This window comes from Gallinula chloropus (assembly GCF_964237585.1).
Source record: "Gallinula chloropus genome assembly, chromosome: 12".
Taxonomy (NCBI): domain Eukaryota; kingdom Metazoa; phylum Chordata; class Aves; order Gruiformes; family Rallidae; genus Gallinula; species Gallinula chloropus.
The window spans coordinates 15,410,351-15,427,937 of record NC_140097.1 but is presented as its reverse complement, the minus strand read 5'-3'; the positions used below and the strand labels follow the sequence as shown (position 1 = coordinate 15,427,937).

Here is a 17,587-nt window from a genome sequence, read left to right as displayed (position 1 = left end):
CTGCCCCACTTAATTGAGGGCAAGGTGGAAAAGTTGAAGCTCTCCCAGGAAGGGACAGAGAGGTCTCTCAGCGCAGGGCTGCTTACTCCCGTTGCTCCCGGAGGCCCACGGCCGAAGCCGGCAGCCCGCTTCTGGCCGGCGTTCGGCGGCAGCGAGGACTCCAGCGCCTGGGTGAGGCAGGGGACTTCGGCCCGCTGCCGCGCTCGCCGGTTTCGAAACCACCATGCCTCTTTCACGGAGGCCAAAGGGTGCGCTCCCGTGGGAGGTTCTACCCGCTCTCCTGCCCTGCCTCCCCCGCGGACCTCTGCCCCTGCCGAGGCCAGTCCTAAGGGCAGAGGACCCCCGGTCCCGCAGGCAGCCAGCCAGCCCTCCCGCCCCCTGCTCCGAGCTGCCCCGGCGGCGGCCCCAGCGCCTCTCAGGGACCACCCCCGTTCTCCACAGGGCGTGCGGGTGAGTGGGGCTGCAGTGCCTCGAGAGGGAGTAGGGCCGGGGGAGGGGAGCGAGGCCGCGGTGGGACACGGCGCTCGCGGAGCGGCCCCTTTTGCCCCACCGACGCGGACAGCCCCCCACACGGAGGCGGCTCTGAGGGAGGCAGCGGCCTCCCCAGGCAGGAAGAGACGACACGCGGACCGTGGGTGACCCCGTCCGGCGGAGGGGACCGGGACAGGCCCCGGCCTTTGCGTGGAGCAAGAGCCGTTGTAGGCGCCCCCAGAGCAGCATCGCGGGCAGTCCGCAGACCTGCAGGAGTTGGGCCGCCTGACGCCCTGGGCCGGCAGAGATTTCGCCATTTCCTCCTTTACCAGCAGACGTAAGTACAGCGCGAACAGTTCCAGCGGGGAAGCGAAGTTTCTGTATGTGAACGAACTTTTTTCCTAGCAGGACGGTAGGGAAAGTTAATCCCTAACACTCCCACAGCAGAGGAATTTCAGCAGCGTGCAGTCTGCGGGGGAGGGGAGGAAACCCAACAAACAGGAGCTGCTTTTACCTGAGGTGTTCCTCCTGGACCATACCCAGGGCAGTATTTGGCAGCACAGTGCTGTGAAGGGTGAGCATACAGCAAAGGTCCCGTAGCGCTGCTGTACCGTGTGTTGTCCACATTGTTGCGTATCTCTGGGAAAGGCTCAGATTTTACATCTGCCAGAGAGGTTATTACTGGTTCGGCCCCAACAGAACAGGACAGGGAGCCAAGTTGCAGCCACAGTGACCATTTCCTCTTTGTGTCAGCATCGCAAGAGGAACTGGAGTAGGGTGGTGCTCATGCAGGAGGATCGTGTGTAGATGAGTTGTTATGAATCAATATGGTAATTAATTGTGCATTGAAAAATAGTATTTTAATCCATGCACACCATTTATGTATGTTGAATTTAAATTAAATCAGAATGGCTTGCACTTTGACCTGCGCACTTCAGAACTTAAAAGCAATGTGTGAATCGTCTACGCACTGATTCTGAAAGTCACTTGAATGTTAAGAGCAGGATGCTGTTGACTGATTTCACGCCCAACTCCCTCTTTGCAAGATAAGAATCCTTCCATTTTACTCTGCCAGTCCTGTTCCATTTCATGCAAAACAAAAAAACCCCATGAAATAATGTTCAGTTACAAACCTGACAAATATGTGGTGGAGCAGATTCAGAATACTACTTCAGTTACTTAAAAGGATCATTATATTTAGCTTTCTTGTTAATCCTAGCTTCTACTAAGTACCCAGACTGTCTCAGTATGTATTTTTGATCTCTCTTATTTCCGGTTTTATCAAAGAACTTTCTTATGAAGAGGGCAAGCCTGTTTAGTCCTTAGATGCCCTACACAGCCGCTTACATACCTTTTTCTCTTTTTATCTTCCCTTTCCTTTAAAAAAAAAAATCAACAAACACCACACGTACTTCACCTTTCAGTGCCCCTTAGAAATCTGTTTTCACATGTAATCCCAAATCAACATCTGTAGAGTTGCAAAGGCAACCCATGGGTTATATCAGGGTTTGTCATGCAAACCTGATACTGCATTCAGAAGTGAGTTACAGTGATGCAAGGAGCCCCAAAGCCCTAACTTTAGAACTCCTCTACCACCTCCTAGCTTCCTGTTGTATGATTACATACATTATTAAATTATAGTGACAGAATTTTCCAGCTAAGATGCTCCTGCTCTCCTCACTCTTGTAAGAATACAGTCTACAGGCCCTGTTAAATAGTAGTATCATCTGTAAACACATACATTTTAAAAATGAGCTTCAGATTTTGAATATCTACAATAATACAGTGAATATATTTTATGTTGTTGCCATATGCATTCCTGCAGGTCTGTTTGCTGATTCCTGAAGAACTTAATCATAAAAGAGTATGTGAGAATTCAGATAAAGATATGCAGTAACATTCAGTAAGGACAAAAAGACTACATTTTGTTGATAGTAAGTATGGAGCATCCCATTAGAGCCCTGTTGTGTAAACCTCCCTATTTCTGCATATTTTGTTTTGACATAACCACTACTATATTAAATAGAGCTATCAAAGTACAGTTCCCTACTGGGTAAATTGGGTCTGCTTCCCCAGCACATCTCAGAGCCTCAGATGCCTCTACCTATTAATACAACTTTATTTTTTCTAGTTACTGGAAAAGGCACATTCTTGCTATAATAGAGTTCTTAGGAACATTACACAGGCTGTAAATTCTCCCTGGCAAAAAAGCCAGATAAAACTAAGGGAAAGTTGAGCATTAGGTTATTTTTTGACTGCTGTTCTCTTAGTCAAAGACTCCTGCGAAATTCCACAAGACTATCTTCTGTACAAGAACTTGAACTGTGACAATGCCAGGTATGCTCTTAGAACTACATAGATCAAAGAGAAGTATCACCACGTTCTAACTTCAGGACTTCATTATCTCAGTCCTTGATACCAACCCCTTCAATATAAGGCTGGATTTTTTTTTTATGAATTTTAAAGCCTGCAGAAGTGAGAGGCCCTTAACAAATCAGCTTTTAAAAGGGTCCAGAGCTCAGTGTTAGGTTTCTGGCATACAGCAAGAAACAAAACACTCCTGTAACATCAATGCTGCCTTCAGAGTGCTGCTTGAATAGTATTTGTAGGAGTTCCATAGCCAGTGCTTATGCTGTAGCAAGCTGTAGAACTACAACCTCCAGCACTACCAGAATTAGTCAGTCTGTGACTGACTACGATTCCACGGATTCTGCAAATCTACCCTCTTTACCACCAACAGCTAGGTAGGTTGTAGGTTTAACAGCCAGCATTCTGAGTAGAGGATGCAGGAACCTTTGGTGGCATAATATGTCACGTGACAAAATAAGCCAGCATGTGTTCCAGAGTCAGTGAGACCTACCTATCTGCATCAAAAACCTTGAGTAAATGTAGGACTAAAATCTGAGGGTTTACTTAGGAGTAAGATCAATCAACCTCATCAGGTTAAATCATTAGGGAAAAAAAGGGGGACAATTCACATTATAGGGACAAAGTATCTTTCCCATGTTATCAGAGCCCAGGCCCATACTCTACCAGCCCCATAAGCAATATGCTGTTCTTGAAACAGTAAAGCATTATGACCCACCAGTTCTGCAGGTAAACTCACACACATTCTCTCTCTGTCAGTCCTCCTCTGCTGTATCACAGGAAATTGCCAGAACGTCTTTGCAAAAAAATATCCTTTTATAGTCTCCACCTGTAAAAGACAATCCCCATCTTCAGCTGGGATCAGTTTTGAGAATCAGCTGTGTGAATTCTGGGCTCAGACCTATCCCCTGCATCTTTTTTTTTTTTTTTTTTAAGCAGAGCAAACTGTTCTCTAAGGTTGGTTGCTACTTTTCCAGAAGTTTGAGGGTTTGTACAGCCTATTACAAATTTTCATAAGAAGAGTAAAAGATGTATGTTTCTACCTATCCTTTCTCTGAGAGGAAAAAAAAGTACTTTTGCATATGAGCTTATACATCCAGTTGTAAATAAATATAGTTGTATGTGGAAGACATTTAACATTTATTGGGCCGAGTTAGCTTAAGGGCTTGTATGTGCTCTTGCAAACTCATATTGTAGAGTTTCACCCAGGAAAATGAGTACAGTTCTGTACTACCTTTTAGTAAGGAAAAGCTGATTATTTCAGTGATTAAGACATGTTTTATTTAAAAAAATTCAAGACATTTTATAAAATGTATTTGGCTTATATTACAATTCACAAATTATTTCTGAGAAATTAGATTTCACAAACTTAATACAGTATTCGATACATTTCCAGTAGAGACCTTGCTTCTCTCTTTCAGATAGGCAGCGCATTACAGTGTAACAGCCTCTAGATGAGTTGCTGCCTCTGGTATCCAAGCCAGCTGCAATGGGCCAGGGAGAAATACTTTATACAGCCCAAGAATATTCATTGTCACTAATTGTTTATACCAAGATAAATGGTTTCAAAGGGAGAGAACAAGGGAAACACACTTCAGACTGGCCAGCAGCATCAGTACCTATGACAATTAACATGGGCTGTGAAAATCTTGCATTTAGTGCCCATACTTGAGCCTCTGTAACAGAACTAAACCTGCGTTGCTTGCAAGACTCAGAGACTTTCCTGAAGGTAAAAAAAAGGCCAATCAGCCTAAAGACCTGACTGTCCTTAAAACACTCCTGCAGGATCTGGTTCTAGTAATAAGGTAGAAAGTCATAGCCAAACAGATTTCACCTTTGCCTATGCTAGGAGACATACCTCAAAACCCAGCAGTTTTTTAGCTTGGGGGCAGCCAAACATGAGTTTCACTGTTATGTGTGTGTTTTGCAGACACATCCTAGATTCAGTGTGTCAGAAGTTACAGTGGGCATAATTTCCATGGTTGTGAATTGGCTGTTTGACAGTCACAAACCTATGGAGAAGTTTATGAAACTGTTTTTCTTAAATTCTTAGCTCCTAGAGGCAGATGAAGAGAGTCTACAAGGTAAGCAAAGGTTTCCATCCTTTATGGTTTCCATCTGTCTCAGGAACCAGAAGCAAATCAAAATCAGACTGTGTGTAGTACAAAATTATGTGTGCTGCATGACTGGTGCATAGACTGTATTAGAATAAGACAAGTTTCAGAGTAAAAGTTTATTGTTTTATTGGCGGTGTTGTTACCCATTTTCACTATGCAGAAAGTTAAAGTGCACCAGCTTTACCTGAAAATGACTGACATTTTAGAGGCCACAGATTGTATTAATGCTTACATCTGAATTGGGATTTGTATGTGTTTCTTTTTCTAGGATAAAACGCTGGATTTTTGCTAGAAATTTCTGCAAGATTGATGCTGTCAGTAAAGATGTCGTACTTAACGCAAGGAGTTAAATGCTGCGGTCCTGTGAATCAGATGCACAAAATAAAAGGAAGTCTGTTTAAAACACACACATTAAATAACATATTGGGCCTCAACAAACGACAATTCAAAATTTCACATACATCATCTCAACTTAGTTCTGAAAAGGCAGATTCTTATAGTTATGTTATTGTTGGAGCTGGATCAGCAGGGTGTGTATTAGCCAACAGGTTGACTGAAGACCCTCTCAGTACTGTATTGCTATTGGAAGCAGGCCCAAAAGATACCCTTCTGGGTAGTAAAAGACTCATGTGGAAGATTCATATGCCTGCTGCATTAACATACAACCTCTGTGATGAGAAATACAACTGGTATTACCACACAACACCACAAAAGCATATGGATAACCGAATTATGTACTGGCCCCGTGGAAGAGTGTGGGGTGGTTCCTCTTCTCTCAATGCTATGGTGTACATTCGTGGTCATGCAGAAGACTATAATCGATGGAGCAGGGAAGGGGCTATAGGATGGGACTATGAACATTGCTTGCCTTATTTTAAGAAGGCACAGACACATGAACTGGGGTCAGATCAGTACAGAGGTGGAAATGGACCCCTATATGTGTCAAGAGGGAAAACAAACCATCCTCTTCATCATGCATTCCTGGAGGCAACCCAGCAAGCTGGATATCCCTTCACAGATGATATGAATGGCTATCAGCAAGAAGGATTTGGCTGGATGGACATGACTATACACAAAGGTAAATCATAAAGGGGTCCTTAAATGATTTGTATTACTGACCCACCAGTGGTACTTCTGAAAGCATTTTCGAATATGGACATAGAATCTGCACTGAATGCCATTTGGTTGTGTAGATTACTGAACAGCTATGGCACTTTGTGTGTACACCCTGGTCATTCACAGCAGCTTGCTATCAGTCTAGTGTGTATTTCACTGACAACTGCATTGGCCTGCTAAATTTGGGAAGGGAGACAATGACAGAATCATTGTGAAATTTATTATGTTGAAATGGTTAGTTATTCTATCAAATCCTATTTGCTTTGGACTGTATAAAATCTGTGAAGGCTTTCCCTCTGTGAACGTGTTGATGGTTATTAGCCAACATCTTGAAGAGTATTGAGCACAACTATTCTGATGTTTAATGCAAATACACATTGTAGGTCAAAGATGGAGCACAGCTAGTGCTTACCTGCGCCCAGCTCTATCACGTCCAAATCTGGCAGTTGCAGAGAAGACACTTGTAACAAAAATCTTGTTTCAAGGAACAAAATCCATTGGTGTTGAGTATGTGAAAAACGGGCAAAGGAAAAAGGTAAGAGATTTTTATCTTTAAGTACAAAAAGTATGAGTCAAAGAAAAACTATTTTAAGAACACTTGTAAGAAAAGTGGTGCTTTACTATGGAAAATGCCTGTTTTTCAGATGCTGTGTTGTCTCTTCCTCTACATGATTTCGTATCAGTTGTTTTACAGTAGGTGATAATTTCTAAATTGATGCAGCTGGAATAAGATCTCCATTTTATTTCCATCCCTCAGTACTGAGGGGACGAGCCGTAACTCGATGTTATGCAAGAGTGTTGTGTAAGGTTTCTGGCTGGAACCTATAGTGCAATCATGCACTGTCTCAACCTGTTGACCAGTGTGCTGAAATGCTGTAATTTATGAAAAACAATCCTGAAAATGCTGTTCTGGCATAGGAAAACCTGTAAAGGTAGATACTGAAACCTGAATGGCTCAGGGGATAAATAATGATAAATATTATGTAATGAGTTTTAGGACAGTACTGATGAAACAATGATAAAATGTGCCTTATGGTTGTTTGTGGAATGGGTGTTTTTCAGTTTCAGTCCAACTTCCACTGAACATGTGATCATGTGGAAGGAAGCTTGGATTGCCATTGCAACTTAAATCTGGAAAAACAGTTCACTTTACACAGCTTTCAATCCATTGACTTCTTGAAGACCTAAAACATCCTGGTTTCCCTTAACTCTCTATTGTTACAGCTGATTGTGGAGTAGCTATGTAACAGCCTAAAAGGGATTTGGCTGTTTGTACCTTAAGATACTTAGTCACAATTATAAAACAATCAGAAAGGTCAATAGTAGTACCCTAAAGAGAGGGGAGTTATTTGTATAACATGCAAGTATTGATTCAGCAGTCACAGATATGCTGAGTATTAGTCTTAACATAGTAATGATTGTCCAGAGGAAAATGATAATGAACAAAAAATATTAGCCCTGGCTATCTGTTGGCAACATCAGATAAATAATGTGGAAACAATTTATCAAACTTCTCTTCCTACTGCATTTTGACCTTATTAGTATCAACAATCTCATTTACCATCATTTTGTATAGATGAGATGTCATTCAAAAAGGATAGGATTATTACAAGTTACTATGCACTCCATGCTAGTCTGTTAACCCTTCACTATATTACAGGAAAATATAGCACTTTTAATGTTGCTTTACAAGCTTAATGTCTCATAAAAAAACCCCCAAAACCCCAAGCAGCTAATCATGGTAACACCTCACATTCCACAAAAGTGAAGAGTGCAGATGAGCAATACCAGACATGTTTCCTTGTACCCTTGTGGGTTCTGCTTGCTAATGAGAAGTTGTTCAAGGGCATAATTGTGTATTTTTTTTCTCATTGTGGCCTCAATGATATATTACAATTCACAGATAGATGTGGTATTACCTTTGCAGATACACGTTACTTTTCAATGTTGGACGAGTTTAAATAGTATTAGAATTTGCATTAAACGTAGTGCTGCTTGGGGTTTTTTTTTTACTCTGTAGTGCAGTTGTTCTTTCTTAAGAAGTGAATCTGGAAACTGTTTTTCTAATGCTAAAAATTACCATGCAGTTTTTGTCATCAGTTGCCTAACTGTGTATATAAAGGATATCTTCTATTTCAACAGGCAACATATGTGTGATTAGGGAGGATGTAGTGCATCCTGATCATCCTGATCCTCCCCCTCTACTCTGCCCTGGTCAGGCCCCACCTGGAGTATTGTGTCCAGTTCTGGGCTCCGTGGTTTAAAAAGGACAGGGATCTCCTGGAGAGAGTTCAAAGAAGGGCCACGAAGATGATTAGGGGCCTGGAACATCTCCCCTGTGAGGATAGGCTGAGTAAGCTGGGACTCTTCAGCCTTGAGAAGAGAAGACTAAGGGGGGACCTAATTAAAGTTTATAATTATCTGAAGCAGGGGATGCAGGGGGAATCAGCCAGCCCCTTTTCAGTGGTCTGTGGGGATAGGACAAGGGGCAATGGCTGCAAGTTGGAGCACAGGAAGTTCCGCACCAACATGTGGAAGAACTTTTACACAGTGAGGGTGACAGAGCCCTGGGACAGGCTGCCCAGGGAGGTGGTGGAGTCTCCTTCTCTGGAGATATTCAAGACCCATCTGGACGCCTGTCTGAGTGATATGTCCTAGGGAGCCTGCTTTGGCAGGGGGGTTGGACCCGATGTTCTCTTGAGGTCCCTTCCAACCCCTACAATTCTATGATTCTATGATCCAATGTGTTTGTATTCATCTTGCTGGAAAAGAAGGGGATAACTAGAACAATGCTGGGTTCACCCACATCATCCTCTTTCTAAGACCAAAGGGAAAAGGAGGAGGATATCAGTACTTTCTTACTACACACAGTTTTACCTTTTAATGGTGAAAAGCACTAAGGGATGCAGTTCTGATCCTAAATGTAATACATGTGGCAAAAGGGGAGAGGTATCCCCCAGGTACAGTTAACAGAGAGAAGGATTTTGTTATTGCTAAATGAGAATATTTGGAGGCAAAAATACTTGGAAAGAAGATGTGCCAAGAACAGTTAAGAGAGAGGGTTCTAGAAAAATAACTATCCAGCACAAAAGACTGAGTCAAAGTTGGATGAATGCTTTAGCAGCTTGTATCATGACCAACTCAGGCCTCAAACTGTTTGATGAAGTCTGTCCGAATTGTACATATGCCTGCAGTAAGAGTTGTCTCAGTAGTGCCTCAGTGGTTGAGGGGCTTCTGGGCACTGCAGTGAGCTAAGAGAGTAACATTAGTCTTGGCTGAATTTAGGAATTAAGGTCTTGAGAATTTTTGAGCTAGCATGTCTCTGAATTCAAAATCTTCCCTAGGAGATTAATTTTTAATTTATAGACTGTTATTGAAAGTGGAAATGATGCTTAGCTGACTGCCAGAGGTATTTTTTTTTTTCCCACAAGAAGAGCACAGGAGTTTATTTGCAGCTGTGATACTGGCTGAGCTGAACATGTGTGTGCCATAGAGTTTGAGCAGGTTGTAAACATGGGAATAAATACAGAAATGATCAGAGTGAAAAGTTGATCACCTCTCTACAGAAACATCTGGCAAGATAGATAGGAATATGTTTTGAATGAGAAAAATGTGAGGGAAGGGTGTCTTCTCTGGATTAAAATAGCGTATCAGAGTAGAAACTCTTGATGTTGCTAGCATTCGGGTCAGGGTTAATAACATTAAGACTTTTGTGCTCATTTCATTTTAGGCTTTTGCCAGTAAAGAAGTTATTTTAAGTGGAGGTGCCATAAATTCTCCACAGCTGCTTATGTTGTCTGGGATTGGCAATGCAGATGATCTAAAAAAACTGGGGATCCCTGTTGTTTGCCATCTTCCTGGTAATTTTATTATTTCTTTTAACCTCACAGCTTCCTATGTATGCAATTCAAAGACCATTAAATTAAATAAATCCATGAAATTAAATTGTCTTTGTAAGGTTGCATGAACTAAAATGATTTGGAAATCAGTGGAAGTGTGCATTGATTTTAATCTGAGCAATAAACTCCTACATTTTCTTCACTACATTTGGTAGTGAAAAATGCTTTTCTGAACAATGCCACTGAACAGATTTAAAGTAGAGCAGCATACTTAGCATTTAGAATTTTGAATGAGTTTGGATCCACAACAGATTATATAAATGCCCACTTGTCTTATATATTCAAAGATAGAAGTAATAGCTTGAATGTTTCCTTAAAACTAGGGAAGATAGTACTGTATTTAGAAAGCATGCCTGGCAATTTTAGAACAAGTAATACACCTGCCATTTACCTTTCCAGTTTCATTCTTGTAATGCTATGTTTATGTAAAACCTTATTCTGATGTAAGCAAAAGGCTGATATAAATCATGGTCTTGGTCTTGGTCATCACTGCCCGTGTTAGAGGTTAGTTTAGTTCCCATGTATGCTGTTTTCTGGTTGCAAATGTTTTGTATAATTGTTCTGTGTAAAATAACCTTTCTTTTTCCATCTCCCCCCTCTCCCTTTCTACTCCCCATCCAGGAGTAGGCCAGAACCTTCAAGATCATTTAGAAGTGTATGTCCAGCAAAAGTGCACCAAGCCCATTACTCTGTATAACGCACAAAAGCCAGTTAACATGATGAGGATTGGTCTAGAATGGCTTTGGAAGTTTACAGGTACCACTGATTGATTTAGAGTGACTACAGCCTTTTATCTGTCAATTTCAAAGTCTGGGAGCCTTCATACATGATTTTTTCATCTTCTGGGAAAGAACTGGAGCTTGCAATAGGAATTGAAATATTAGGGTTTTTTCTAAATAAAAATCTTTTAAAATAGTTATTATATCTTAGGTAACAAGGCAGGGTTTTATACAGTGTTTAACATTTTTATATCTAATTTAATGAAATATTCCATATTTAAAAGTCTTGGTGCTACTGAGAAAAGCTGTTGTAAAAAAAAAAAATTCTATTTGAAACAGATGTCAATAAAAACATATAGTTGAACTGAATTAAGTTTTCTGTATAATTGCCCCAAAAGAGTCAGTTTGTTCCTCTGATTAGAATCCTTTAGGCTTCTTTGTAAACCAGAAGTTGAACTTTTGTTAAAATGACGTACTCATTTTACAGTAACCCAACTGTAAGTTGTACCTTAAGAATAGAATCTGTGAAAGAGATCTTTGAAATCAGTAAAATAGTTTGGCCAAAGTTGAGGTCTTCCTCACTTGCTGAGTTATGTTTGTATGTGGCAACTTATGCTGGATATATGGGGCTTTGTACCATGCATGTAAATCTTGAGGGCTTATGTATTGTTTTAAATGGGTGTTAAAAAAGCAAAGCATAATATGAGGGGCATTGTAGGCTCTTGATCTTTCCCCTTCAGGGTAGGTACTGTGGTTGGCTCTGCCTGCTGCATGTGACTGATGGGATATCTAGGCTACATGTCACGGACCACGCAGTGCAGTAATACTGGGATGCTGTGGTCAGTTCTCTCTACACCTGTTAGCGTCCTGGGACCAAATCTGCCTCTGGACTTAGACTCTAGGCCTACAGTGAAATAACTGTAACATCCCACTCTCAAAAACAGGTGAAGGTGATGCATATTGCTTAAATTACAAGTTGTTCATAATGGCTTTGCATTCCTTGCAATTGCCACTGTATATACATGATTCATACTTGTGAAACCAAGGGTTAAGAAGTGGGTTTCTTGCTTTTCTGAGGTCTTTAATGGCATTTTCTTTCTCATTTACACTCTAGGTGAGGGAGCCACTGCCCACTTAGAGTCTGGTGGCTTTATCCGAAGTGAACCAGGGGTTCCTCACCCTGACATTCAGTACCACTTTCTCCCTTCTCAGGTGATTGATCATGGTCGGGTTGCTTCCACAATGGAAGCTTACCAGGTGCGTTGTCAAAGAATGTATTCCAGTGTTCGCTAGTAATTAGCATGAGGGGTTTACACTCTTTTGTAAATATTGATAACTTGGAAATATATGGAAAAATACTCTGTTCTGTATAGCACAGAAGTGCTGGCTTAACCTCCTGGATTGGGCAAAAAAATCTGCTATCTGATATTGCTACGAAAATTATGTTACTTTTTACCTCTGGGAAAGCAGGCAAGTAGTGAGCTGCTGTTTAAGTATTTGCACTATGGAAGTGCCACAGTGCTACTGACAAGGATAGCATTGTGTTAGATACCATACAAAACTAAACCAAGATGTTCCCTGTTCCACTGCAGTTTATACAGAGGTGTGAGAATAGAGGAGGCCACTTATTTATTTGTTGGCACATATCCAAGCCATTTTAGATTATGATCTTGATCCAAAAGTCTTTGCTATTGCTGGGGAACTGTCACTGAATATATGTTTCTTCTTCTTTATCTCTTCAGTGATAATAGTAATTTGGTCTGATTGCTGGTTGTATTAGAATGCTTCGCTACTGCTCATCTGGAATAGCTGTGTTTAAAGAACAGCTGTGAGTCAATAGACAGGCATATTCCCTTCTCCTTATGGAATATCTTATTTACATCCAATTTATGTAAAATGGAAAAATATGCAACAGCATTTTCCATTATCTCCCTTTAATATTTACATTTGCTTAATTTGTAAAGACCATCCAAATTAAAAAGTAAATCATACTGGATTGTCTGGTGGGATTGTGTTATGTGTATACTGTGGATGTTGCAGGTCCATGTGGGACCCATGAGGAGCACGAGTGTGGGCTGGCTAAAGCTGAAGAGTACAGACCCAAATGACCATCCTATCATTGAACCTAACTACATGTCGACAGGTAAATGCAGCCTCTCCTTGCTCTGATGTCAAATTATTTCCTGCCTGTTTCAGTATCAGATTTTCACATTAACTCAATACCAGTTCAGAGGTGCTGGTTGGTGCATTGTTATTTACTTCTCATTTATAAAATCAGTTAGTATCAGGAGAGTACGTTGTGCAAAGCACTGTATAAAGCAGAAAGAATTCCCTGTTGGGGATGCAGTCAGGGTTCTTAGTGTTTGCTGCATTGTGCTGTTCATTTCATCCCTTCCTCTGCTTGTGAAGGAGTGGATCTCATTGATTTCTTTGTGCTGAGACTAGTATCCTTAGCTAGACAGGGAGTACAGCAAAATAAAAAGCAATTCTTCCCAGCTCACCTGTTCCCTTCTAGGACTGTGAGTGTAAGTCGCAGTTTTGTTCACAGTGAATGAAATAAAAACATCTGTGCCTTTGAAAAATATCCTACTTTCTAAGACACTTCACCTCCAGCTTTTTTTCATTGATGCTATTTTTTTCTGTTATGCATTCTGTATATAATACTAAATTAAAGGTGTACTTACAGTTGTCATGTTTTCTCTCCATACAGAAAGAGATATTTGGGAGTTCCGCCAGTGTGTCAAGTTGACCAGAGAGATCTTTGCTCAGAAAGCTTTTGAAAAATTTCGTGGGCCTGAAATTCAACCAGGAAACCATGTTCAGTCTGACAAAGAAATAGATGCTTTCATAAGGCAGAAGGCTGATAGTGCTTACCATCCTTCCTGCACCTGCAAAATGGGTCAGCCTTCAGATGCCACTGCTGTGGTTGATCCCCAAACAAAAGTAATTGGTGTGGAAAACTTGAGAATAGTAGATGCTTCAATTATGCCCAGTGTTGTCAGTGGGAACTTGAATGCCCCAACTGTTATGATAGCAGAGAAAGCTGCAGATATAATTAAGGGGCTCCCATCACTTGAGGAAAAAAATGTTCCAGTATATAAGCCCAAAACCTTGGAAACACAGAGATAAACAAATGTACTCATTCTTACACATCTTTTGCTACTTGGGTTTTCATCAACATGTCGATATCTCATACTGAACATGCCAACAAAACAAATGCCATGCAAAACAACATATCCTATTAAAATGACTACTATTTCAAGACATTCTTTTATGTTAGACACCTGTTCACTTGTTTAATTGGCTGGCTTAAGCTGCTTTCAGTACTTAAACATGACCACCTGTGGTACAATTCAGTTGTGCACATAAACCAGAAGTACTATGCAATTGCATGAAGAGTGGAAGAGATGCTATTTTGAAAATTGCTACAGCATGCCTTGTTCTTTACAGGGAAGATTTTAACTGCTGTGAGAATGTTATCCTGGATAGCAGCTAGTCAGTAATCCCCACATCCTGCAAAGACTGGTTCTGTAAATGTAAGCATTTATACAATTTCATATTCACAGGCTGAGGTTGTACGTACCAGAATTTTTAGGAGAGGTACTCACACGTGTTCAGAATCTGTCAAATGCATTTTTTTGGAAAGGAATGCAGTTTAAAAATCCTCATGGAAAGTTAGACATCATACTTAGCAGACTTAACTGTATAGTATTCAGAAAGAAGACATTTTATTTATCAGAAATGTATTTTTTCTAACAAATGCAGAACAAGAGCCTATTTTTATAAAATAAATTGGAAAACTGGAATTTCTCCGTTTTTCCTAAAGAAGCTTAGTAAAATTCATTTCACAATTTAGCTGATTAAATTGCACCACTTCATCACTCAGGACAGTAGGAGGTCTGCATTTCCTTTAACACCCTTAAAGTTACAGGTCTTTGCTAAAAGATAAGTGTTAGCAAAAGGTATTTCTCAGCAAGTATTCTGCATGGTGCCTTACTATGATTCAAATTTTTAAAAAAAAATTATAGTTCAGGTAGATTTAAAATGAAGGATTACTCAGAATAACTGCCTGAAGTCAAATATTGATGATACAGAGATCTAAATTTGAAGTAAACTATTCAGTGAACCAATACTATATTTTAGTTAGGACGTAAATCTTCATTTTACTATATTCAGATATGTAAAGCAAGACACATGCTCTTTCATGGATGTTTTTGGTGTCAGTCACTTTCAGGTACTGATATTTTTTGGAAAACAAAACAAAAAACCTCAAGCCCAAAAATAAACACACACAACACCCAACCAAACAAAAAAAGCCAAACCAAAAACCACTTAAAGAAATTGAACTAATTGAATTAATCTACTGAGTTGTTTGGATTTATTAAGTATTCCAAAATAACTTCTGGGTAAGCAGTTGTCAAATTGTAAAGTAAAAATTTCCACAGCTCTTGTGGTAAACAAAACTTTTTTTTTTCCAGAAAAAATGTAATTTTACAGCATTTGAGCACACTACAAAAACTTGCTGACTCAGATGTTGGCTAGAGAGACAACTGCAGATGTTTAAGGCAGATAGTTGTACCTGGTGCTGCTTGCTGTAAGGCAGTGGTTGGAAACCCTGCTGCTAATTGAGAGGGCTTAATTCATTGGAGTACCTGCATAAAGAGCAAACAAAGCTGGTGAAGATGGAAGATCATAGCAGTGACTCTGCTCCAAAAGGTGACAGGTAAACCTTCTCTATGTAAATGATGTGTTCTATTGGAATGAGGGGAAAAGCAAGAGTATTAATTAGCCTTGTTATTAAGAATTAAACTGGTGGAACTGTGTATTTCAGGAAAGTATGAACTCTGTATGGTGTATCTTTTTATGGCAAATGGGTTTTACTCAGTACCTGTGCTTTTGAGATTTTAAAGGTATTAAGTAGGTATCTTAGTGTCATTTGGACTATAAAGTATCAGGATACTCAGAGTAATATATACTGGTGAGACTTACCAGAGTCCCGTGCAGCTTGGAGGGGAAACAATTTGGAAGGATGGAATACTGAAGTTCCTGCATCTGCAGATTTACAGCATACATTTCCACTCCAGGTGTGCAAGATGGGTATTGTTGTTATGCAACTGCAGAGGATTAACTAGCCACTCTTATATAACTTACAACTGAACTTGCACAGAGCTATCCTCTGCCAAGCTCTGAAAGATGAGGAAATAGCAAGGTTAGACACACCACACTGCATGTGTCTCTTCTGTTCAGGTATGTGTTGCTCCATTTTGCAGTCAGAAAATCAGGCACTTCTGAAACATCATCACCTTTTCTTGCAGATCTAAACACCCACAGACAGCTTGCAAATTTATCCTCTTCTAAACACTTCAGTATTTTCATTGCTGTGAACCACACTTGTTTTATTACAGAATCACAAGGTTGGAAAAGACCTTTAAAGATCATCAAGTCCAACCATTCCCGTCCTAAGCTAAACCATATCCCTAAGTACCTCATCTACCTTTTTTTTAACCACAACCAGGGAAGGTGACTCAATCTGACTTACTAATTTAGGCCTCACTGCTGTAACATGTTGAGGCTCCTCCATGACGTTCCTGAGATGCAGTGCTGAAGAAGTGGCTCCAGTATTTGAAAGTTTTGTAGTCCCAGGAAAATCTTCAGGTAGCATTGAGCCAACATTAGTTTCTCCTGCATTGTATCCAGTTGCTGATACTGAATTCCTCTTACAACTCTTCTTACTTCTATAGCAGAGTCAAGTCTGCTGTTGGATACTTAGAACAGCACAAGATACTCTAATGTGCTCTTTGGAGCACTGGCACTCTGCTAGCTAAAATTCACCATCTTTTTCACCTTCTTGGATTGCACAGCACAGGCTGATAATTCCAGAGTTTTATTTAACATAATATGGTCTATGATTGAAGACTATTGCCAGTTCTACCCAGATACATTTTTTCTGTTAAATGTGCAGATGATACTGCATGATGTGTACAAAACTAGTTAACTAGTGGCTTGAACCAGCAGTGTACTGCGAGTGAGAACACCAGCATTTCCTTGGGAATAGCTTGGTGCAGATGGTGCTGACACAGTTGGAGGTTTCTGGCTGGGGACAATGAGATTAAGAAATGAGTGACCAAAAATTTTTCTTTTCTACGTTTAGTTCAAGTTGCTTTAGTATCAGAGGTGCTTTTAAAAGCAACAGAAAATAGCAGTAAAACCGCATTTTACTTACGTAAGGCCACTCAAGATTTTCTGAACTGGAACTTTTTCTGTTTCTGTAGTTTAACATCCCTTCCAAGGGTCTGATTTCAATTATTCTGCAACCAAATGAGGCATCTATGTAAATACTGGCAAACTGGGAAGTGGGCTTGGAACAGGCATTTTTCTATAAACAGAAATAAATGTTGAGGAGTAATAAAAGCATGAAGAGTTACTGAAGAGAGAACACAAACACATCTTATTACAGTATTCTAATTTTGAGCCTCTATTCTTCTGTCATCCAAGCTCCAGAAGACGACACCATTCAGATATGAAGATACATTCACTTTTTCAGTAAATTTACCCCACTGTAGAAGAAGTAGCAATGTTTAACTCTTTATTAATATTTTCTGTCATCATATAGATGTACAAAAAATCTGGAAACTCAAGAAATATGCTTTAATTGTTGAGGTAACTTCTAGTTTTTCTATATTGTGTAATCACTATGAGTGGCAGTATTTTAAGGGTGCCAATTACCATGCAATTGTGCATATATTGATTACTTTTTCCCATGTACTTCTGTAATAAAACTGAACAGGTATTCTGTGTATCCATATATATATATATGCGCTCTCCCTTAAACCATTAACCCTACAGAATCTGGTTTGTAACTACATTTCTTACCATTATTCTAAGGATTGTTTTCTCA

At 40.2% G+C, this 17,587-nt stretch overlaps 1 protein-coding gene across 1 annotated transcript; it reads left to right on the top strand.

Annotated features, from left to right (window-relative positions):
* Window positions 1-549: 549 nt before the first annotated feature.
* CHDH (choline dehydrogenase) lies at window positions 550-13,951 on the top strand. Its single transcript, XM_084269641.1, has 8 exons — window positions 550-808; window positions 5,224-6,033; window positions 6,455-6,606; window positions 9,802-9,931; window positions 10,592-10,726; window positions 11,804-11,946; window positions 12,730-12,832; window positions 13,400-13,951. The coding sequence occupies exons 2-8, from the start codon at window positions 5,265-5,267 to the stop codon at window positions 13,816-13,818; spliced, it is 1,851 nt and encodes a 616-aa protein (XP_084125767.1). The 5' UTR covers window positions 550-808; window positions 5,224-5,264; the 3' UTR covers window positions 13,819-13,951.
* Window positions 13,952-17,587: the final 3,636 nt, after the last annotated feature.